General features: G+C 38.5%; 1 protein-coding gene and 1 non-coding gene across 26 annotated transcripts in view; one reads left to right on the top strand and one right to left on the bottom strand.

Annotated features, from left to right (window-relative positions):
• RBMS3 (RNA binding motif single stranded interacting protein 3) overlaps positions 1–25,131 on the bottom strand; it is a 797,532-nt gene that overhangs the window by 243,607 nt on the left and 528,794 nt on the right. Inside the window, exon 7 of one of the 25 annotated variants that reach the window (XM_086365597.1) lies at positions 19,945–20,130. The exons of the other annotated variants lie outside the window; for them this stretch is intronic. Within the exon in view, the coding sequence (XP_086221723.1) occupies positions 20,117–20,130 (14 nt within the window). The 3' untranslated portion in view covers positions 19,945–20,116. Of the gene's footprint in view, positions 1–19,944; positions 20,131–25,131 lie in introns of those variants that run through there. 25 annotated transcript variants of the gene reach the window in all.
• LOC147347941 (U6 spliceosomal RNA) lies at positions 15,828–15,933 on the top strand. Its single transcript, XR_015152023.1, has one exon. It is a non-coding gene; the product is annotated as a U6 spliceosomal RNA (small nuclear RNA).

The following is a 25,131-nucleotide window of genomic DNA, read 5'->3' as shown; positions in this document are numbered from 1 at the left end:
AAACATGATTTCAACATCTCTAGTCACTCACTTTCATTTTGCAACATGGAATTTCTGTGAAAATAGGAATACACAGAACAAAATAGGGTTGACTCCAAGGCTTTAAGATGAGATCAATGCAGGAAATGAAAATGCAGTTCTAGCAGGCAGCATTTACATAACACCCTTCTTGAGAGAAATCAATGCTATTCACCTACTCACCCCACTTAGGTATGAGAGGCTTTAAAAAATAAATAAAAGGCCTTCTGAAAGCAGGATAATTTCACAAACCCACGGCTCCAGAGGAATAAGGTGCATATTCTACAAAGTGCTGGGTGAGGGTTCCCTGATTTCCTGGACTGTCTCCCATACTCACTGAAAGGAGGAGGCAAATTTAAACAAACAGAAGGCCTGGGGAGCTCAGAGTCAGAGGATGTTCGCCAAAAAAGAATTAAAAGCTTTGAAAAGTAAATGTAAATCCAATTTGTGTTTCAAAGATCATGCAATTGGGGAAATTTCACTCCATATCAAAGTGGGAATATTTTACTATGGAGGCTCTAAAATAGCTCAGTATTTTCAATTTCAAAATCCCCATAACTGACACAAAAAGCAAGAAAATGGGACAGGCACACACAAGAAAAGCAGTCCTTTTGAAAATTAAGTAATTCTCCGGAAGGCTTAATCTCTTCCTGTAAGACACTTGGAAAATCACAATACCAGACAATACCAGAGAGACTGAAGGGGAGGGGGTAACACCTGGGTCATTTTGGAGACGCTCCTACATCTGCAGAGGGTCATTCCCAGAGGCACACTTCTGAAAGCTTTGATATTCAATGAAAAATCATCAAGGCAGGCTTTTCTAATGATTCTACAAGGAGTATGGGTTACAGATTACTCAGGAATGAATCACGCTCTTTGGGAAGACACAGAGCCAAAGTCCACAAAATGCATTCATAATTCCCATCTACGCTAAGGTAAGCTGGAATGGAGTCCTACTAGTGGCTGGCCAAACTTTAGACTTGCTTCAGAAATAAGTGGCACGGTGCAAGTGCTTTCATTCTTTACATACAAGATCTAACCTTTACAGCACAACTATTTAATATGTTTTGTTTTGATACAACATTTTAACTTTCATATACTGCTTTTCTTCCACCATTTTTTCCCCAGAGTAGATTTTTTAACTGTGTTTGGAATATTGACTAAGAAATATTTTCTCATTATCAGTGCAGAAGAGAGCCTTTCGTTTCAGTAAAAATGTGTTCACAGTTGAAAAAAGTGGAAAAGGATCTCAACATGGCTGATGTTTCTTGTTTGTAGGCAGAGTTATAAGATACCGTAATACTTTCTGCCTTTAAGATTTTGAGTTGTAAGATGAAGAAAATGGACAGCATTGCCTATAGAATGGAAGTGATTTATGTCACACCATCTAGCACAGCAAGAAACCATTCTGGAACACGTGGCTATAATTTGGAATGACTGCCAGATGATGCCATAATTTTGCTTTGGTAACAAGCCCTCATGTTGAAAGTCTCCTTTTGAAAACAATGGGTTTGTCTCACTTAAAATTACAAATGAACAAATCATAAAATGATCATATATTGTGAGGTGGGGAGCAGGTAAAAAAAATGAATTCTAAAGTTATTGTGGGAAAAAAACCCACAAGTATTATTTAAAAGAAGAAATCTGTCAAGTTGGCAATGGGGAGAGCCCTTCCAGGTGTTAAAACATCATAGAAAATACTTATTATTTAAGGTATAACTCAATACCTGACTTGACATGTAGATCCATGAAAAGAATTTCTATTGTTAGAAATTCGAAGAAAATTTTTAAAATTTAATGGTAACTGACTAGATGAAAAATGTGGCATTTTGATTCAATGAGAAGGAATATATCATTCAATAAATGGTGTTGGAACAACTATCAGGAAATAAAAATAAAGCTAGTTTCTCCCTTTTTGTATCTTATGCCAAAAATCAAAATATATTAAATAGATAATTTTATAATCAGATTTTTAAAAATGAAATGATACTTTTATTTATATGTACACACACATATATATATGTATATATGTGTATATAAAATTTTACAAGAATCTTAAATGAAAAAAAAACCCACCAATAATGAAGGCAAAAGGTAAGTGACTGACAAACACCTGTTTTCTTTCATGCAAACACCAGCTTTCTTCTACAAATGAATAAGAAAGTCAGTTGAAAACTGAACAGACAATATGAATAGAGAGCTCCAAAAGAGAAAATGTCAAAGTTCTAACACATGAAAAGAGGCCCAAACTTCACTTATATTTCTTTTATTAAGACTGCTGCTGCTGCTAAGTCACTTCAGTCGTGTCCGACTCTGTGCGACCCCAGAGACAGCAGTCCACCAGGCTCCCCCGTCCCTGGGATTCTCCAGGCAAGAACACTGGAGTGGGTTGCCATATCCTTCTCCAATGCATGAAAGTGAAAAGTGAAAGTGAAGTTGTTCAGTCGTGTCCGACTCTTAGCGACCCCATGGACTGCAGCCCACCAGGATCCTCTGTCCATGGGATTTTCAATATGGTAAATTTCCACCTGCTACATTAGAGAAGTACAAGATTCATAATTGTCATATTAGCTGAGGTGTCAGGAGAATGAACTTCTTATACTGACTGTTGTGAGTCTGACTTAGGATAACTTATAAGAGGAGAAGTTGGCAAAATTTATCAAAATCTAGTAAGCAAGAATACTATTTTACCCAGCAAGTCCACTTCACACATTTTTCCTATAGATAGGCTGCATTTATGTGAAAAGGAACAAATATCAATTTTAATTTTTGTGTTATTTGTAACAGAAAAGGATTAAAAAAACCCTAGATATTCATAAGTAAGTAACTTAGAAGATTTTTATTAAAAGTATGTGTATCATTAAAATGGGATACAAAGCAATCATCAAAATGCTGGATGCTTGGGGCTGGTGCACTGGGACAACCCAGAGGGAGGGTATGGGGAGGGAGGAGGGAGGAGGGTTCAGGATGGGGAGCACGGGTATACCTGTGGCAGATTCATTTTGATGTTTGGCAAAACTAATACAATATTGTAAAGTTTAAAAAAAAAAAGTAGTGAAACAGCTTTCCTTGTACTGCAAACAACCTTCAGGTTCATTGTTCAGTGAAAAATATCAAGGATTATAAGAGAGTGTATACTTGCCTCCACTGGAGTGAAAATCTAAATGTACATTTTCATGCACATCCTCTAGAAGCATAAGAAATGGTGACATTAGTTTTTCAAGGGGGAAAACTAGGGTGACCACCACAGGAAAAGAAGAGAAACTATTTTCACTGTGAAGCTTTTTTGAATGTTGCAACTATTTGCATACATTAACAACTCAAAATATACCAAACCAAATGTACATTAAAAAAAGAATCCATCATAGTCAAGTTTTAAATTTTCCAGGAAAATAAATGGCTTACTATTTTAAAATTAAGCTTCCTAAGAGACAACAAGCAAATCAAGAATTATATAGTGATTAACCCAAGTATAACATAAAATTTAGGATCCACCCCCAATTAGTAGTACCAAAATTTAAAAAAAAATTTAAATAAATAAAGGACACTGGCTTGGTATCAAAAATGGGTACCTTGTCATTTCTAGTTTTCAAAGACTGATGTGACTTTCAACTGGAGAATAAACAAAATGAGGTACGACAATTCAAAGAAATACCACTCACTCAGCATTAGCAAGAAGTGAACTATGATCACTCAACAGCATGCATCGACTAAATCCTTAGGCTGAGAAGGAAGGCAGATTCAGAAGACTTCACACTGCATGATATTATTTATATAACATTCTCCAAAAAGCTAAACTATGGGGATGAAAAACAAAGTCGTGATTTCCAGCGAACAAAGGGGAAAGGGATGGTTTGACCGCAAAGGGACAGTGTAGGAGAGTTTTCAGGAGTTATTCTGTAACTTGATATAGTTACCAGAATAGTATGCCATTTGGAGATAGTGTGGCAAAAGTGATGTTAAAGTAGGTCTGGAAGCAAGAATAGCTAAAAATAAAAAATAAAAAGCTGAAGTCAGATATAGAGCAGGAACTATTTCTGTGAGACACAATGTAAGGTCAGATACATGTGCTGGTGTGACCTCTGTGTAAGGTAAGCGTATGTGTCACAGGTAATTAACCTCATACAGGGAATAGTAACATCTAATAGTGTGAAGGGATGGGTTAATTTCTAAGTACTGCTGAGATACCTTGTTGAAGAATCAATTTGATATGTAGTTGATACAAATATACCACAAGTTAAATGCAGAGAAAAAGTAAAAGAATGTGAATGCTGATGAAATCTCTTAACATCTTAAGGTTTTTTTTTTTTTTTTTTTTTAATAGTATAGTGTATTCAAAATCCTGAGTCAAACTGCAAAATCCAGAGTCATACAGAATGAAGTCAGTCAGAAAGAGAAAAACAAATATCATATATTAATGCATATATATGGAATCTAGAAAAATGGTACTGACGAGCCTGTTTATAGGGCAGGAATAAAGATGCAGACAGTGGGGGAAGAAGAGGGTGAGATGAACTGAGAATAGGATTGATATATACACACTACCTGTGCAAACTAGATAGCTCATGGGAAACTGCCGTATAGCACAGGGAGCTCAGCTCGGTGCCCTATGATGACCTAGAGGGTGGGATGGGGGATGCGAGACAGGTCCAAGAGGGAGATGTATATCTGATTCACTTGGTTGTACAGCAGAAACTAACACAACAGTATAAAGCAATTATATGCCAATTTAAAAAATTAATTTTAAAAAGGTATAGTGGAGAAGATTACTTTATTTCACTTAAAAGTTAAATTATTATTATTATTTATTATTTTTTTTTTTACTTTACCATATTGTATTGGTTTTGCCATACATCAACATGAATCTGCCACGGGTGTACATGTGCTCCCTATTCTGAACCCCCCTCCCACCTCCCTCCCCATACCATCCCTCTGGGTCATCCCAGTGCACCAGCCCCAAGCTTCCTGTATCCTGCATTGAACCTGGACTGGCGATTCATTTCTTATATGATATTATACATGTTTTAATGCCATTCTCCCCCTTAAACAGCAAACTATGTCAACACTTGTAAGAAATGTGATAGACAAACATTTAATATTTTAATATAGAAGAAGCCGAAACAATAAAATTGATCAAATTCAGGGTTTTAAAAATCTAACCAGATGGAACATAACCCAATTACCTAGTTTGAGCCAAAACAGGCCAAACTAGCCCCTCTAGTTCTACTCAGTTCAAAGGACTCCTCAAGCTCTGATCTGGGCATCTCTCCTCAAGTGGAATGGATCAGTCCCTTCTCTTACCCCATCCTCTGGCCCCTTCATTACTCTTCTTCTGCTGTATGTTTATCCCTCACCCCAGAAATATATTCCTGGGTCTGCTTTACAGTCAAGAATATTTTCTTAATAAAGAAAAAATATTAAATGTCTACTAGTGTAAAGGACTTGAGTTAACATCAGATAAACCAGGCTTTGGGCTTCCCAGGTGGCTCAGTGTTAAAGAATCTGCCTGCCAAACAGGAGACATAGGTTTGATCCCTGAAGATCCTCTGGAGAAGGAAATGGCAACACACTACAGTACTCTTTTTCTTTTTAATTTTTTACTGAAGGATAATTGCTTTACAGAATTTTGCTGTTTTCTGTCAAACCTCAACATGAATCAGCCATAGCGATACATATATCCCCTCCATTTTGAACCTCCCTCCCATCTCCCACCCCATCCCATCCCTCTAGATTGATACTGAGCCCCTGTTTGAGTATCCTTGCCTGGGAAATCTCATGTAGAGAGGAGCGTTACAGTCCATAGGGTCGCAAAACAGTCAGACACAACTGACTAAAAAGCAGCAGCAGAGACGAAAACTTAAAGAGTATGCCATCTTTTGTGCCTCCAATCACTGAACTACACAGATTGTCTACCATGTCATTGAGATTTTGCTATTTTTGGCCTTAATCTAGGATTGCTGAAATGTTTTTCACTGCGGTAGATATTCTTTTATGATTTTGAGATTCATAACCCCTTTGTAACCACAAAAGGAATTCAAGTCACTTCTTTGAATTAGGTACCTGTAGCAACTGATTTTCTAAGTGGTACTTTTCAGCCTAAAAGAAGTTCTCAGAGCAAGACACCTTCTCCGGTATCTCAGGAATGTAAGGAACAAAAAACATTATCATATCTCACTAAGTTTCCATGGCTTCTTCAGACCATTCAGTGGACGGATACCAGACAGAAGGAGAAAAAAAAACAAATCTGTAATTCCTCTTATTGAGGCTTTTCAGCAAACTGCCTTTTCTTCTGGACCCAGCTCTTTATGTGCAACTCAAAACAGCAAAAATTAAAAGAAAGTCATTCTACAGAGTAGTTTTTGAAGAAAGATGGTTTCTCTAAAGAAAGTTTCTATAAACATGCTACCTTTCCTTTATAACAAGAGAAGCACTTATGATGTGCTCAGATGCTCAGTCATGTCTGACTCTTTGCAAGCCCATTTTTACTACACGGGATCTTCCCAACCCAAGGATTGAACCTGTGTCTCTTATGTCTCCTGCATTGGCACAGGGATTCCTTACCACTTGCACCATCTGGGCAGCCCTGCTGTTTATATATACTAATTGGGCTTCCTAGGTGCTGCTAGCGGAGAAGGCGATGGCACCCCACTCCAGTACTCTTGCCCGGAAAACTCCATGGACGGAGGAGCCTGGTAGGCTGCAGTCCATGGGGTCGCTGAGGGCCAGACACGACTGAGCGACTTCTCTTTCACTTTTCACTTTCATGCATTGGAGAAGGAAATGGCAACCCACTCCAGTGTTCTTGCCTAGAGGATCCCAGGGACGGGGGAGCCTGGTGGGCTGCCATCTATGGGGTCGCACAGAGTCGGACACGACTGAAGAGACTTAGCATCAGCAGCAGCAGCAGCAGCAGCAGCAGATGCTGCTAGTGGTAAAAAAAAAAAAAAAACCCGCCTGCGAATGGAGGAGATGGATGAGATGCAGTTTCTATCCTTGGGTTTGGAAGACCCTCTGGAGAAGGGCATGGTAACCCACTCCAGTATTCTTGCCTGGAGAATCCCATGGACAGAGGAGCCTGGTGGGCTATAGGCTGTAGGGTCACAAAGAGTTGGACACGACTGAAGCGACTTAGCACGCGTGCAAATAAAAAACAAAGTATGCGGTTTACTGAAAGTGGTGGCCAAAAATTTCTATTCTTCCAAAAGCTAGAATAAGTATTGAAGTGAGCAACTGCATCTCAAAGAGGAAGGCTTCAAGTGTACTAAAGGTATGGCACACTTAAGCCAACAGAGAGTGCTCATCTTATTTAGCAAATAAAGAAGAAACATGGTCCTCCAAGCTGGGAATGGAGGGAAAACACATGTAGAGGAAGAGTTATGGGATTTCCTTCTGATTTCCTCTCCTAGAGTATTTTCCTCTCGATCCAACAACAAAAAATTATGACTTAGTATAACTACCTACACCTAAAGAGCACTTACATATACCAGGAACATCCCCCAGACTCTGCATAGTGCAACGTATGTAGTCCACAGCCACCTTACAATGACAGCACACAAAGGAACTATGCTTATCTCCATGTTGCCTATGAGAATTGAGTCACAGAGAGGTTAAGTAATTTTCCCTAAATCACATGTCTAGGAAGTGGCAGAACTAAATCCTGGAATCAATCAGCTCACTTACTATGTGTCTGAGCAATTTCCATAAATTCTGTAGCTCTCAGCCTCCTCATCTGCAAAATGGAACAGTGCTTTTTCACTAAGAGCACTTTGGGAATACAGTGAAATAATCCATAATGCACTAAGCACTACGGTCGGCTTACAGTATCCCCTACTTCATTCTCCCCAGAAAAGAAGTGCTTACTGATAGAAAGTGAGGACATAAGAACACAGACATTTCTTGCCTCTATCTCTCCCAGCTTTACTGAGATTTAATTAACACGTGATGTGTACATTTAGCTTAGGTGTGCAAAGTGTCAGTTTCATACATGTATATATTGGGGTCATTACCTCCACAGTGTTAGCAATTACCTCCTCTAACCGTACCTTTTAGGAGATACTGGTGTCAAAAAGTGAATCTGAAGTAGTCACATACAAAGAGTAACCAGAAAAACACCACAGACAGACAGGAAACAGACAGACAGACAGAATCTGGAAATGTTTACATCCTAAAGTTAAAACAGTACACCCAAAGGCAAAAAAGTACTTTCACTGCAGAAGCCAAATGAATATAAAATAAATCTGCTAAATCCAGAATGAATGTGTTTCTGTGCCAAACCTAAGGCAGCAAGAGATTAACAATGTAAACACAACAGCTTGATAAAAATTTTCTGAACAGGTATGAGAAGTCAAAGGGAGAAGCTCTTGGTGCTATTGATAAAGGACTTCACCCAGCCATCAGGGAGAAAAGGCATAAATATTTATTCAAATTGCAGTTCAAATCAATGGAAAGGTTAATGAGTCCATTCTGCTGATGGCACAGGCCCTGCAGCCCGCATGCAGGACAAGGACAGAACCTGCAGAACTTCACAGAGAAAGAAACCTTTGCCAGGGCTCGAGCTGTGTTAGTGAAAGACAACAGGTCTAATGGCCAGTTGTGGAATTAATCAATTGTAACAACCAACAGGATGTGTGGTATTCTAATACATTTTGTATTTTGTATTATTTTTGCTTCTTTTAATTTTCATAACCCATTACTTAGAAAAAAATCTGGAGATAGGAGCAATGGAAAGGATGAGGTAGACTCGAGAGATAATTTAAAATTTACGAGAAAGAAAACGATACATGCTGTTTTGAACACTGACTTGTATCCAAAGAAAGCTTTTTAAATTTAAACATTTTAAAATTTACAAAGAGGAACACAGTATGTAAAATATTTCTGTATGGAATCATTGTAGTTGGTTTCTACTTTCACTTAATAACTATTTACTGATTGAATGTATTAAGACACAGTGTGGTTGAGAAACCACAGTTTCAATGTATTGAAACTCAATTCAGCGTATCTATATTAAACATTTCTTATGTTTAAATGCTGGTACTGGAGGACATATAAGGATTAAAAAAGGCATAATTCTGCCATCCAGTGGGATAAGGTAAGTCCCAAGGCTACATGTCACAGAGACTCAATACAGAATAAAATGATTTGATAAACTGCAGTGAAAGTTAAGAGAAGAGAAATTGAAGATCAGAAAAATCTGCATGAAAAATGCTACATCTATATTTGAGCGACATTTCTTTGGGAAATGAGGGTAGCAAGGGATCCTAGGATCTGTGAACTGGAGGTGCAAAGATATGTCATGAGATCACTACAAGAAGTTCGAAATCATCCATGCTTTTATAGTTGTTTTACCTAAAATAATGACTGCCTGATGAAGATAGCTGTCTTGGTCCAATCAGAATTATGACCAGTATTTACAAATCTGGGAGCCACTACAGCAAATTTCAGGTAAGCATTTATCTGCTGTGCTACTCTTTCTAACCCTGCTAGAAAACTATTGAGCTCCAGCTGAGATACTTCATTAACTGGAGGCCATTCTAGAATGAGATATGGCAACAATGTGAAAAGCTTGGAAACTGAAGGGTGGTCTTAACCTCACTATAAGGGAGGTATATCTTACAGTCCATGTACTAGATAAGTCCATCAATGACGGCACTTTATAGATTTCAAAAGTGAAATTGTATTTCCAGCCTAGAGGCTGGATGTTGATTCTTATGACGCAAACAAATGCTACTTATAGTAGGATTATCTACCTTTTCCTACCAGTACTTTTGTGGAACTGTACAAAATCTGTGCAACATTTCTGTAAAGAAGGCATTATAAACATTGAACGGACTCCTTAGGTTCCTTGATGAACCCAGAAAGAGACTAAATAACTTGCCTATGTTCAAAAGTAACAAGAGACAGAACCAAAACTCAAACCAAGACCAACTGGGGAGAAGATAGTTTTCTCTATAGAATATGTTCTCTAGCCAATTAAGTTCACAGAGGCAAAGGAGCATACCCTCCAGTGGACTCTCATAGAAAGCACACATAAAGCAAATGGACACTGCTCTTTTCTTCACCATCCTAAAGTGAAAGTGAAAGTTGCTCAGTCGTGTCCAACTCTTTGCAACCCCATGGACTATACAGTGCATGGAATTCTCCAGGTGAGAATACTGAAGTGGGTAGCCTTTCCCTTCTCCAGGGGATCTTGCCATCCCAGGAATCGAACCCAAGTCTCCCGCATTGCAGGTGGATTCTTCAGCAGCTGAGCCACCAGGGAAGCCCAGGAATACTGGAGTGGGTAGCCTGTCTCTTCTCCAGTGGATCTTTCCAACCCGTGAATTGAATCAGGGTCTCCTGCATTGCAGGTGGATTCTTTACCAACTGAGCTACCAGGGAAGATTCAGCATGCTAAGTGCAACAAAAGGCATAACGCTGTTCCTGGGATGAGAAAATGCTTGGGATGTGAAAGGATGTAGAAAATAGTAAGTTGTGTCTTTTCAAAATAAATTACAGGAGACATTGCATCTTAAATTGTTATAACTCTTACATGAATTCATTGGGTTAAAATCATAATCATTTATTAAGGATAACTAGGTAACTATTTCCTTAGAGATCTTTCATATTAGGTTAAGAGGAAATAAGCTTAAAAGAATCATGATTTGGGGATTCCAAAAGAGGAGACTTTACCATCCGTGAAAATTTAAAAAAATATGTGAAACTTAATAGTGTGTAGTATTCAATTAGTTATTGATACATGATATTATTTATTATTATTATATTAGTGTGATTATTTACTCCGACTAGCAAACCTGGAGGTCTGTAAGATGCATTCTACAAGGTGACTAGAACACTGAAGTACAGTACGATTAGGAGAAAAGCACTACGTGGAATCAGCAGAGACCAAAAGAAGGGCACAGGACAGTGCTTATGATGATAACGGAGCTCCCAAAGGAAGGCAGTGCCAAAGAACGCTCAAGCTACCACACAATTGCACTCATCTCACACGCCAGCAAAGTAACGCTCAAAATTCTCCAAGCCAGGATTCAAACGTACATGACCCATGAACTTCCAGATGTTCAAGCTGGATTTAGAAAAGGCAGAGGAACCAGAGATCAAATTGCCAACATCCGTTGGATCGTAGAAAAAGCAAGAGTGTTCCAGAAAAACATCTACTTTTATTTTACTGACTAAACCAAAGGCTTTGACTGTGTGGATCACGGCAAACAGTGGAAAATTCTTCAAGAGATAGAAATACCAGACCACCTTACCTGCCTCCTAAGAAATCTGTATGCAGGTCAGGAAACAACAGTTAGAACTGGACATGGAAGAGCAGACTGGTTCCAAACTGGGAAAGGAGTACGTCAACGCTGTATATTGTCACCCTGTTTATTTAACTTATATGCAGAGTACATCATGAGAAACACTGGGCTGAATCAAGATTGCTGGGAGAAATATCAATAACCTCAGATACACAGATGACACCACCCTATGGCAGAAAGAGGAGAAGAACTAAAGAGCTTCTTGATGAAATTGAAAAAAGAGAGTGAAAAAGTTGGCTTAAAACTAAACATTCAGAAAATTAAGATCATGGCATCTGGTCCCATCACTTCATGGCAAATAGATAGGGAAACAATGGAAATAGTGAGAAACTTTATTTTTGGGCTCTAAACTCACTGCAGATGGTGACTGCAGCCATGAAATCTGCTTGATCTTTGGAAGAAAAGCTATGACCAACCTAGACAGCATATTAAAAAGCAAAGACATTACTTTGCCAACAAAGGTCCACCTAGTCAAAGCTATGGTTTTTCCAGTAGTCATGTATGGATGTCAGGGTTGGACTATAAAGAGATCTGAGCACTGAAGAATTGATGCTTTAGAACTGTGGTGTTGGAGAAGACTCTTGAGAGTCCCTTGGACTGCAAGGAGATTCAACCAGCCAGTCCTAAAGGACATCAGTCCTGAATATTCATTGGAAGGACTGATTCTGAAGCAGAAACTCCAATACATTGGGCACATGATCCAAAGAACTGACTCATTGGAAAAGACCCTGATGCTGGGAAAGATTGAAGGTATGAGGAGAAGGGGACAACAGAGGATAAAATGGTAGGATGGCATCACTGACTCGATGGACGTGAGTTTGAGCAAGCTCTGGGAGTTGGTGATGGACAGGGAGGCCTGACGAGCTGCAGTCCATGGCATCACAATGAGCTGGACACGACTGAGCAACCAAAATGAACTGAGGACACATCCATGGTTACCCTTCTGGCTTTTGAATATTATCTTTAAACTCTCCCCAAGTTCTGACAGACTCACACGCCACTCCCAAATCACACAGTTCCATTCCCAGAAACCCCGCACACCACACACACTGTGTATGGACTATGTTTTGACAAAGCATCCATATACTCAAACAATATACTATTTGCTAATAAAAAGATAAAGCATATGTTGAGAAGCATAACCATTGCCTCCGCATTCGAGAATGCAACATACCCACTATACCATAAGGAATCTATGTGCTTGCTTCCAATGTATGGTAGTGTAACTCCTTTAATAGAAATGCATTCCTTAATCATTCCCCTTAAAATAGCTTCTAGAACACATCCAGTTTGTCTACCTAAGATCAGAAAGATGAGAGGACATTTTAAGCTTCATCTTTATCGTGGCTATCTCCTTTAGTCTTTTCTAATTATGAGAAGATGAAAAAATGTGAATCTTGAGTTTTACTCTAAATCAGGGACATTGTTTTATTTGTTAACTGTTTCCATGTTTGCGTCAGGACCTCTTGATACTCTTAACAAGTATTAAGAGTGCAAATAACTTTCGTTTACATAGGTTAAAGCTATTTACCATTTAAAAATCCAAAATTTTTAATGCTTCCTTAATAACTAATTTTAAAATACAGATGTAGAAAAGAAACACATGGTTTCTAGGAGAAAAGGGAATGAGGAGGGATAAGCTGGGTGATTGCGATCAACATATACACACTGCTATATATAAAATAGATAACTAATAAGGACCTGCACTATAGCATAGGGAACTCTGCTCAATACTCTGTAATGGTCTATGTGGGGAAAGAAGGTAAAAAAAGGAGTAAATGTGTATGTATAACTGATTCACTTTGCTGTATACCTGAAAATAACACAACACTGTAAATCAGTTATACTCCAATATTTTTTTTTTAAAAAGACATCACATGATGCCATAGGTGGTATATTTTTTATAAAAATTTCAAAAACAAAATAAATAAGCACAAGAGTGGCCTTGTTTTATATTTGTGCAAATCTCTGTAATTTGGGGCTTAATAGAAGACAGATTCTTGTATCTGCTTTTGCGTTCAATCTGTTGCCGTATTATACATCATGTAGCCTCTGGGAAATTCAACTCTACACTCAGGAGAGAATCAGACTGAAAAAGGCAAATAATAAGCCCGTATTATGAAAATACGTTGACCTCGCAGACCACCAGAAAGGCGAAGAATGTCAGGGACCCCACAGGTCTCTGGATCACCATTTGGTTCAAATACACTACACTATCCTGAAGTGATTGCTCAGAAAAATAGGTTAGCTTCAATATTTCATTCCTATACTTTTGTGCTTTGTTGAGAATGTTTAAATTAAAACCCCATTATCTTAAATATTGGTACAGTTTTGATTCTTTAGGATGTACCTTTATGAAAACAAGTAGGATCGGCTGAATCCTGTTAACCAACCAGTGATCTGTTCACAAGTACGACACAGGATTGCAATTCTATCCACGACTACAAAGGTTTTTCCCGTAGTCAAACTGTCTTTGCTTTCTCCAGAGAAACCTGTTAACTATTAACAATTGCTACACTACTTAGAGTGGGTAGCACCTTTGTCTCCAGGGAAGTCAGGGAAACTTTGGAGAGAGTATAGGTTACCCCAGGTGTTCTCACCAGGAGCAAAAGAACTGGGATGCACACAGCCGACACCTGTCAATCACTGTTTTCCAGCTGCCCCCACCAGGGGGATGTGTCTTCCTAGATCCTCTAACTTTGGCTGTGCATCAGTAAACCAGCCCTCCTTCCCCCGTCCCAGTCTGAGGGCAAGCCATCTAGAAAGAGATGTAGGTGCTGACTGATGGAAGTCAGGCAAGCACCCAGGGAGGCTAACATCTGCTCTACCACCAAACAGTCAGAAATCAAATTGTTGAGTCTTTTACATTAGGCATTGCAATGACTCAACTAGTACAACTGTTTCATCAGCCTCTATTCCAAAATAAATTGCACTCACAGTTCAAGAGAAAATGGCCCTATTTACAGCCACCTGATCTTGCTACTTGCTGTAACAGTAATACATCTTCAATGGACAGATACATTTTTTAAATGCTTGAAAGTATTTTAATTCCATGAATAATAAGAAACACTCAAATCAATAAGAATTTAATCAATTGAATAATACAAACATACAGTTGACCCTTGAACAATGTAGGTTTGAACCAGGAAGGTCCACTTAGAATTTTTTTAATAGTAAATTGAAGTACTGTCCTACTACACGGAGCTACATGGGTGGCTCAGTGGTAAAGAATCTGTCTGCCAGTGCAGAACCACAGGTGGCAAGGTTGATCCCTGCATTAGAAAGATCCTCAGGAGGAGGAGGAAATGGCAATTCACTCCAGTATTTTTGCCAAGATAATCCCATGGACAGTGAGCCTGGCAGGCTACAGTCCATGGGGTTGCAAAGAGTCAGACATGACTGAGCATGCATGCAAAAAGTATCTACTACAGGACCTAAGGCTGAATAAATCCATGGATATAGAACTGCAAATAGAAGAAATTAACATAGAGAGAGAACAAACAAGTTATACAAGGATTCTCAACTGGGAGAAGGAGTAGTGTCACAACCCTCAAGGGACAACTGTATATTAGGTTAACACTTAATAAACGTCTCCCTGAGCTTTTGTTTTGTGTCTTGAGCCTATGCTTTCCTATGGCACTCAGCTATTCAGAGATTTAGGACACTCTTTATTTCATCAGAATAGGGCATCATATATGTTTTAGATTTAATCACCTAAAACTCAGGGGTGATACTAGCTCTTTGAGCCCTTCTAAACACTAATGATCTTTTTTTTTTTTTTAATAACAGGAATTATTGAAAGCAAGTATTAAGGTTAAGAGCTAAGAGATACATATTTGCATGAATTTAGATTTACAGTGTACAATTTTCTGGGCACATTTTATGGAAACAGATGGCTTGAAATAATATTTGACTTCATTAGGTCAAAAATAATGTTATCTATATATGCACTCGTATGTTAATAGCAGCACTGTTCACAGTAGCCAAGGCGTGGAAATAATCTTCTAAACATTCACTGATGGATGAATGGATAAAGCAGCTGTGGTGTGTGTGTATACGTACACACACACACACACATGTATATATAAACGGAACACCATCCAGCCTTTAAAAGGAACAAAATAATGCCATTTGCAGCAACACAGATGCAACTAGAGATGATCATACTAGTGAAGTTAGTCAGAAACGGAAAGACAAACATCATATGATATCACTCATATGTGGAATCTAAAATATGACACAAATGAATGTATCTTCCAAACAGAAGCAGACTCAAAAGCATAGAGAACAAACTTGTGGTTGCCAAAGGGAGGGGAAAGAAAGAGGGATGCGCTGGGAGCACGGGGTTGGCAGACGTCAACTACTACATTTAGAATGGATAAATAACATGATCCTAGGGTGTAGCACAGGGAACTATATCCAATCTTTTGGGATAAACCATAGTGGAAAAGAATCTAAAAATAATGTATATATGTGTAGAACTCCATTTCCTCTAAGGCAAAAATTAGAGTGCTCACTTCAATAGCATATATACTAAAATTGAAATGATACAGAGAAGATTAGCATGGCCCTGTGCAAGGACGACACACACATTTGTGGAGCATTTCATATTTGTTCCCAGCAAGATCCTCTACGACCCGCCTCCTAGAGCAATGGAAATGAAAATAAACAAATACATAAGTGGGACCTAATTAAACATAAAAGGTTTTGCACAGCAAAGGAAACTATAAACAAGGTGAAAAGACAACCCTAAGAATGGGAGAAAATAATGGCAAGTGAAACAACTGAAAAGGATTAATTTCCAAACTATACAAGCAGCTCATACAACTCAACATCAGAAAAACAAGCGATTCAATCAAAAAGTGGCCAAAAGACCTAAACAGACATTGCTCCAAAGACAAACAGATGGCTAATAAACACATGGAAAGACGCTCAACATCGCTTATTATTAGAAATGCAAATCAAAACTACAAGGAGATATCACCTCACACTTGTCAGAATGGCCATCACCAAAAAAAATCTACAAACCAAATGCTGGAGAGGGTGTGGAGAAAAGGGAACTCTCTCGCACTGTTGGTGAGAAAATAAATTATACAGCCACTATGGAAGACCGTATGGAGATTTCTTAAAAATTTAGGAATAAAACTATCATACTACCCAGCAATACCACTTCTAGACATACACCCTAAGGAAACAAATATTGAAAAATACACATGTAACCAAATGTTCATTGCAGCACTATTTACAATAGCTAGGACATGGAAGCAACCTAAATGTCCATCAACAGATGAATGAATAAAGAAACTGTGGTGTGTGTATATATATATATATATATATATATATATTCAATAGAACATCACTCAGCCATGAAAAGGAAGGTATCTGCATCACTGCTAATAAGGTAGATGAACCTAGAGCCTATTATACAGAGTGAAGTAAATCAGAAAAACAAATATCATATATTAATGCATATATACGGAATTTAGAAAGAGGGTACTAATCAACCTCCTTGCAGGGTAGCAATGGAGATGCAGACATAGTCAACTATACTTCAATAATAAACAAAAATATTCTCTGATATATTAGCACTCATCTCCAAAGACTCTTTTTGGATATTTAATAGTTTTCAATTCTAATATATCCTTGTGAGCAGGTATAAAGAAACTATTAAGTCAAAATAATTAACAACATAGCTTTTACTTTTTAACAAGCTGCTCAAATGATACAGACCTTTAAAAATAGGAGAAACAAAGACAATCTTCCAGAAGCTATTTATAATGTAATTTAGAAATAGTTTGAATGCTGTTCAGTTGAAATGATTTCCATAATTGTCTACTAGTTTTCTGTTGCTGTTGTAATAAATTCACAAAATCAAGGGGGGTATAAAATGATACAACTGCACTATTTTATACTTTTATGGTTAAAAGGCTGACACAGATTCCACTGGGATAAAATCATGGTGTCAACAGTGCTGAGTTCCTTCCTTGTCCCCTCAAACTTTAGGGGAGAATCCAATTTCTTGCTTTTTTCAGTTCCCAGAGGCTGGCTGTCCACATTGCTTCATCTTCAAGGCTAGTGGTGGTGAGTCAGGTCCTTCTGTTGCCTCCCTCTGATCTCCTGTTTTGCCCCCACCTCCACTTTTAAGAACCCCTGTGATTATACTGGGTCCACTCAAATAATCCAGAATAATTTCTCTACTTTAAGATGAATGTATTTGCAACCTTAACCCTATTTGCAACCTTAATTTGTTTGCCGTATTCACCAGGAATGGGGATTAGGACTTAGAGATCTTTGGGGGATGAGGAGATGATTCTGTCTACCACAAGCTGATATTGATTCATTTAATAATTATCAATACTCTCATCTAAACAGGCATCAGTTTAGATGCTTAAAACATAAACAGCAAGGCTCAATCTTTACATTCAAAGACTTAATGTATTAACTGTTTGAAGGCACAGGGAAAGATAAACATTGAAATTCTTTTGTAGAAAAATGTACAATCTAATGGGACAGATGTCTTTGAAATATATGAATTCTAAAGAAAGATCGTAAACATGCCAATTTCCTTTGAAAGACTTCTTCTGAAATGAGAAATGACAAAAATAATAGTAAGCTAATTGATTCATCATTCATAGGCTTAAAGAGGTAAGAAATCAGAGGAAACAGCTATCAGATAAATTGTGCCTGGTTCAGAGCTTGCTTAGTGAGTGTTTTCATGTATATTTCTCTTACAATATTTTCTTAAATTTTGCAGACTTCTCATTCTAAAGAATTAGATCATAAAAAATGATGTGTGCATGACAAGCTTTCTTGATGGTTCTGGCAAGGAGTGGCAAGAATCTAATTCACACTACTATCCATGGATCCAAAAATTGGTTAGGATGTATTTTTAAATCAATCCTATTAAATGAATTTTAAGATTTGGAAGTGCACTAAGCACTTAATTATTCAGAGCCTGGTTTCTATGGCTTGTCTCTTAATTGGTCTTAAGCTACTCAACCCCCTCTGCTTGCGAATAGCACTCACAGACACTGATGGTTTAACTACTCATTAGTGATGCTGACAGAAGGCAAAGTCCAATATCAACTTAGGAATAAAATTAAGGCTTTGTGATTTATTTTGTAGGTCTTTTATTTATTTATTTATTTTTTGCTGCACCACAGGGCATGTGGGATCTTAGTCCCATGACCAGGGAATGAATTCATGTCTTCTGCGGTGGAAGCACCGAGTCCTAACCACGGGACCACTAGGGTAGTCCCTTCTAAATCTTTACCGTGAAAACCTCAAGGCACAGAAATGTGAAGACCTGAGTGGAGTTATCATTTTGGATAAACATAGATGAAGATGGTCTGTGATTCTGGAGATGTATAGAAAACCTGTTCATCCTTCTTCTCAGTTCCATGACATTATGATTACTTCAGTCAGATTCTGGAGCCAGAATTTGTTCTGTAGACTCTGAATAAATTATGCTACTACTCACTGGTACTTACACAGAATTATAGAGAACGTACGGTCAGCAAGACATACTGACCATACCTCACTGATTAAACATTACAGACTGTATTATACCTCTCTATCACAGTAGGCCTGATAAACCCCTGCCACACGTCCCCTAGAGAGAGGAGCAACATTATGCCAAAGAGATGAATGTGCAGACCAATAAACCCCTGTCTGTCTGTTCTCACGATATTCACCTTTCTATGTGCAGACAATAAAAAAGGAGTGCAAAGTACAGCAGAGTAATAGAGCCTATCTAGATCCAGCGGCAAGGAGTTAAGATCCAGACATTATAAGATAAATTAGGCAAGGACAGTACCCATCTCAAAAAGCAGAATTCATCAGTGTCCCATCCAAGAATAAGCTCTTTAAAGAAATAACAATCTGATTGTCAGCAAAACACACTGAAAAGCAGTTTTGGAAAAATGAGACTTTCCAAGAAGCAACTAGAATCTTTCTCAATCAAACTGTTTTTTTTTTTTTCCTTTTGAATATTTAGCACTTGTTCTGTGTGTGTGTGTGTGTGTGTGTGTGTGTGTGTGTGTGTGTGTGTACACACATATGGGCTTCCTTGGTTCAGATGGTAGAGAATCTGCCTACAATACAGGAGACCCAGGTTCCATCCCTAAGATGGGAAGATCCTCAGGGGAAGGGAATGGTTACTAACTCCAGTATCCTTGCCTGAGGAATCCCATGGACACAAGAGCTTGGCAGGCTACTGTGCATGGGGTTATAAAGAGATAAACACAACTGAGCGACTATCATGTATATGTGCACGCGTGCTAAGTTGCTTCAGTTGTGTCCAACTCCGAGACTCCATGGGCTGTAGCCTGCTAAGTCTTCCTGGTTCATTGGATTGTCTGAGCAAGAATACTGGAGTGGATTGCCATGCCCTCCTCCAGGGGATCTTCCTGACCCAGGGATTGAACCCACACCTCTTACACATGTATTTAGAAACATACGTGTGAGAATTTTTGTCAAAAATTTAAAAAAGATTTAAATGTTTCTCTCAATGTTTTCCTCCAAATTTGCTGCTGACAGAGAAAGCAGGCATCCCCCCAAACCCCTCAGGAATTTCGTTAACAGCAAGTATAAGTACAAGGGCTGTTCAATTCATGGAATTGTGCATCAGTTTCAAATAACATTTACTGAAATTCTCCAGGTGAGAACACTCGAGTGGGTAGCCTTTCCCTTCTCCAGGAGATCTTCCCACCCAGGGAGTGAACCCAGGTCTCCGGCACTGCAGGTGGGTGGTTTACCAGCTGAGCCACCAGGGAAGCCCGTTGAGAATGGACACTGAGCTAAATAGTAGCACCTGAAGAAACAACAACATAAAAACAAACAAAACTTCTAAACAAAATCCTGATCTTAAATACTCAGAATCAAATGCATAAATAAAAAATCACTCTGGTACACTTCACCTTCCCTAACCTTCTCCTGTGAAGACTGGAAATTTAGGGAAGATGAAGAGTGAGGGCTAGTAAGGGAGTCTACAACATTGATGAAAACCTTCCAAAGTACTAATTGGAAGCCGCCCGTTGTTCAGCTAAAGATCATCTCCATTTCACTTTCGTCGACTCCAGACATCCCTACACTGAACCCATTCATTATGCCCACCACACTACCTTTATCTAAGACCAAATCTTCACGGGTTCTTTTCTCTGTGGCATGATTTCCCGTGCCCATCCCTCACCTTCACTTTGCTCCCATCATGACAATTTCCTGGCCCTTCTTTCTCTCCCCATTTTCGTCACCAACCAACCTCTTCACATCATCAGTTGTTCCAGGATCAACCATGCCATGGTGGCACTTCATCATTACCGTGTTGCAGATTTCTCTTTCTAAATTTAAACTCTGACTACCATCTGTCTAGGCTCACTAATATTCATTTTTATCATCCCTAATACATTGTTCACAAATACTGCTATAAATGTTTAAGAGTAATGAAAACAATGTGTTTGGTCCACGAAATTCACTTTACTACTTTAGCTATATCTACTTTCTTCCTCTGGGCTTCCTTGTGGCCAGAAGTTTTAAATCAAAACATAATTTTCCAGACTTCTCTGGTGGTCCAGTAGTTAAGACTGCATGTTCCCAGTGTAGGGGGTACTTGGTTTGATCCCTGGTTGGGGAACTAATATCCTACATGCTTCACAGTGTGGCAAAAAAAAAAAAAAAAACAACTTTTTTTTTTAATGAAAAAGAATTAAATAAAATTAAAAACAAACAATTTCACAATTACTGGATCACCATCCTTAATTTGAATTCCCCCAAATCAGAGTCTGGATCAAGATAGATTAATTGAGAGCTGATGCCAGGAAGTAGAGACATAATAGAAAAGGAAGAGAGAGTCAGGGAAGAAAGAAACACCAATAAAAGTTGCGCCCCTGAGCTTAAATCACCATGAGAAACCCCCAGAATCTGCTGAGTCTCACATTCTTTTGATGGACAGATGTCTAAGGGAGTGATAACTACCCACGGATTGCAAAATACCTGTATCAGGCTGAGTAAGATTTTATAGATTTTGCCCTGAGTTATAGAAGTAGAGAGATTTGGTGGATCCTTGACATGGGACGCTTCCTGGAGGCACCCCTCTTTCACAGCTATGATCACAGAGGAGGAGTGTTGCAGTTTGGTGCACAAAGCCCATTCCAACCACTCTTAATCTCCTGAAGATGGTCCCCTGTATTTCTCTATCTGGTCTCTCATAATCCAGATTTCAAAATGTAATCATCTCTGTCTCCTTTCTTCTCTCTCACTAGTTACCAGCTCCCCAGATACCTTTGTAGTATCAGGTGTGGCACCATAGAAAGGTTGAGAGATGACTGGCCAAGAACATAGGATTCACAGCCCTTAGATCTCAATTAAGCTTGTTCTATGAAATTCACTAATAACGTTCCAGCAGTGTTTCACCATGAAACAACTGTGTGTTTGGTAGATAGAAATAATCTAGAAGGCATAACAAACGTTAAAGATGAGGAGCTCAGCAAAAAGTCGTTTCCTAAGTTTTGCAAACATCCTTTTATTGATGAGAAATCTAAGCCAACAGCCAGTTGGGGGTCATGGTATTCGCAAAGTATATTATGCAGATGTTGTTTTAGTTTTACAAAGAGGAATAACTTAAAGTTAGGCAACGCTACTCACGAGTAGAAACATAGAGATATATTTTCACTAAATTGTGCATAATATTTTTTCTATTTGCTGCCTTTTATTCAATTATAGCTGCATTTGTGACTTATCAGACTGGCACCACTGAGAAAACACTGGTTAGTGTTTTCCTGATAAAACATGTTGCCTGATAAAAATGTGTGTGTCTACTGCTCACATATTCAGATTTGTAATCTAAATTTCATTTTAGTACATTTTTGATATTTTACTCTAGAGGAAGTTTCAAATTTACACAAACAACATTAATTTTTTTTTCATTTTATTTAAAAAATTATCATATTGTAAATATTTTTCCTTAGATACTCCCTAAAATCCTACAGGGTTTTTATTTGCATAAACATAAAATAGAAAAATTATCTGTCAAAGGATTAAGAAGGCACATCATTTTATTTTATCAAGTAGGAAAATAAGATTCCTCTGTTATGTAAATATTTGTCCCAATTTCTGTTCATCAGAAGACGTGCTAAAATAAAAAGATCCCAAAATAGAGTGCAGTCTCTCTCAATCCTTCCCTAATTCTTGGACTTCGGGTGGGATTAACAAAAAGAAATAAATCATACTAAAAGAGAGTTGGTTATTCCACTGTTTTCTGGAAAGACTGTTCTAATGACCAGTACATGTGCTTATGGGCAAAAGAGTAATTTGAAAGCAAAATGCGATTTTCCCTCCTCAAACCAGCCTGAAAACACATGTCATTATATATGGAAGCCTTTTCTAGGCAGTGCTGCCCTCTGCTCCCCAGCCTCTTTGAGCGTTAGCCTTTCTATTTCATGCCCTGCAGATGCCTGAAGTGCCTGGGAATTTACACTTTGCTTTTACCAGGGGTTAGAAATTGGAATGCAGAGTTCCAAAGAATAGCAAGGAGAGATAAGAAAGCCTTCCTCAGTGATCAAAGCAAAGAAATAGAGGAAAACAATAGAATGGGAAAGACTAGAGATCTCTTCAAGAAAATTACAGATACAAAGAGAACTTTTTATGCAAAGGTGGGCTCAATAAAGGACAGAAATGGTATGGACTAAACAGAAGCAGAAAATATTAAGAAGAGTGACAAGAATACACAGAAGAACTATATGAAAAAGATGTTCATGATCCAGATAATTATCATGGTGTGATCACTCACCTAGAGCCAGACATCATGGAATGTGAAGTCAAGTGGGCCTTAGGAAACATCACTACGAACAAAGCTAGTGGAGGTGATGGAATTCCAGTTGAGCTATTCCAAATCTGAAAAGATGATGCTGTGAAAGTGCTGCACTCAATATGCCAGCAAATTTGGAAAACTCAGCAGTGGCCACAGGACTGGAAAAGGTCAGTTTTCATTCCAATCCCGAAGAAAGGCAATGCCAAAGAATGCTCAAACTACCGCACAATTGCACTCATCTCACACGCTAGTAAAGTAATGCTCAAAATTCTCCAAGCCAGGCTTCAGCAATACGTGAACCATGAACTTCCTGATGTTCAAGCTGGTTTTAGAAAAGGCAGAGGAACCAGAGATCAAATTACCAACATCTGTTGGATCATCACAAAAGCAACAAAGTTCCAAAAAAAATCTACTTCTGCTTTATTGTCTATGCCAAAGCCTTTGACTGTGTGGATCGCAAGAAACTGTGGAAAATTCTTCAAGAGATGGGAATACCAGACCACCTGAACTGCCAGGAAGCAACAGTTAGAACTGGATATGAAACAACAGACTGGTTCCAAATTGGGAAAGAAGTATGTCAAGGCTGTATATTTTCACTCTGCTTATTTAACTTATATGCAGAGTACATCATGAGAAACGCTGTGCTGGAGGAAGCAAAAACTGGAATCAAGATTGCTGGGGGAAATATCAATAACCTCAGATATGCAGATGACACCACCCTTAGGGCACAAAGTGAAGAAGCATTAAAGAGCCTCTTGATGAAAGTGAAAGAGGAGAGTGTAAAAGTTGGCTTAAAACTCAACATTCAGAAAACAAAGATCATGACATCCGGTCCCATCACTTCATGGCAAATAGATGGGGAAACAATGGAAACAGTGACAGACTTTATTATTTTGGGCTCCCAAATCACTGCAGATGGTGACTGCAGCCATGAAATTAAAAGATGCTTACTCCTTGGAGGAAAAGTTATGACCAAACTAGACAGCATATTCAAAAGCAGAGACATTACTTTGCCAACAAAGGTCCATCTAGTCAAAGCTATGGTTTTTCCAGTAGTCATATATGGATGTGAGAGTTGGACTATAAAGAAAGCTGAGCGCTGAAGAATTGATGGTTTCGAACTGTGGTGTTGGAGAAGACTCTTGAGAATCCCTTAGACAGCAAGGAGATCCAACCAGTCCATCCTAAAGGAAATAAGTCCTGAATATTCATTGGAAGGACTGATTCTGAAGCTGAAACTCTAATACTTTGGCCACCTGATGTGAAGAACTGACTCATTGGAAAATACCTTTTTGCTGGGAAAGATCGAAGGCAGGAGGAGAAGGGGACAGCAGAGGATGAGATGGTTGGATGGCATAACCGACTCAATGGACATGAATTTGAGTAAACTCTGGGAATTGGTGATGGACAGGGAGGCCTAGCATGCTGCAGTCCATGGGGTTGAAAAGAGTCAGACATGACTGAGTGACTGAACTGAACTGAACTGGAGCTGTACAGGATTGCTGAGCAATTTGTTTTGGGACAAAGAAATGTCTGAGGTTAGGTGAGCACGCAACTAATGATGCTTTACTTTGTCTGCAAAACATCAAGATCGATATGCAGGACATGTGAAGTTTATGGAACACTGTTTTCTTTTCCCTCTAGAGGAGCGAGAAAATACTGGATGATCCCTTTCTTAAGAGCAGTAACATGACTGTTGCTTTTTGATACAGCTTGGGCTACTCCTTCCCACCAACTGGTAATATTAATTTCCTGTACTTCAAATGCCAGAATTTAAATAATTAGAATTTTTTTGCATGTATATCTAGCTTCATTGTTCCAACTAGCCAAAACCTGGGGACAATGTTGTAATTTATAGTGAATAGAGCTAGTTCTGGGAGGTTGTGATAGGCATTAGAGATCCATGATATATTCATTAAAATTAGGTCTCTCGTGAACAATTAGGAGGAACTCAGAAAGAGAAAGCCTGATCAATGTCAAAGTTTTGGGCTAAAGTAGCTTTTCTTC

Source organism: Bos grunniens, chromosome 22, assembly GCF_055505025.1.
Source record: "Bos grunniens cultivar Pamir isolate PY7600 chromosome 22, Bosgru_T2T1.0, whole genome shotgun sequence".
NCBI classification, from domain to species: Eukaryota; Metazoa; Chordata; class Mammalia; order Artiodactyla; family Bovidae; genus Bos; species Bos grunniens.
This window is presented reverse-complemented; position numbering and strand designations above follow the sequence as displayed.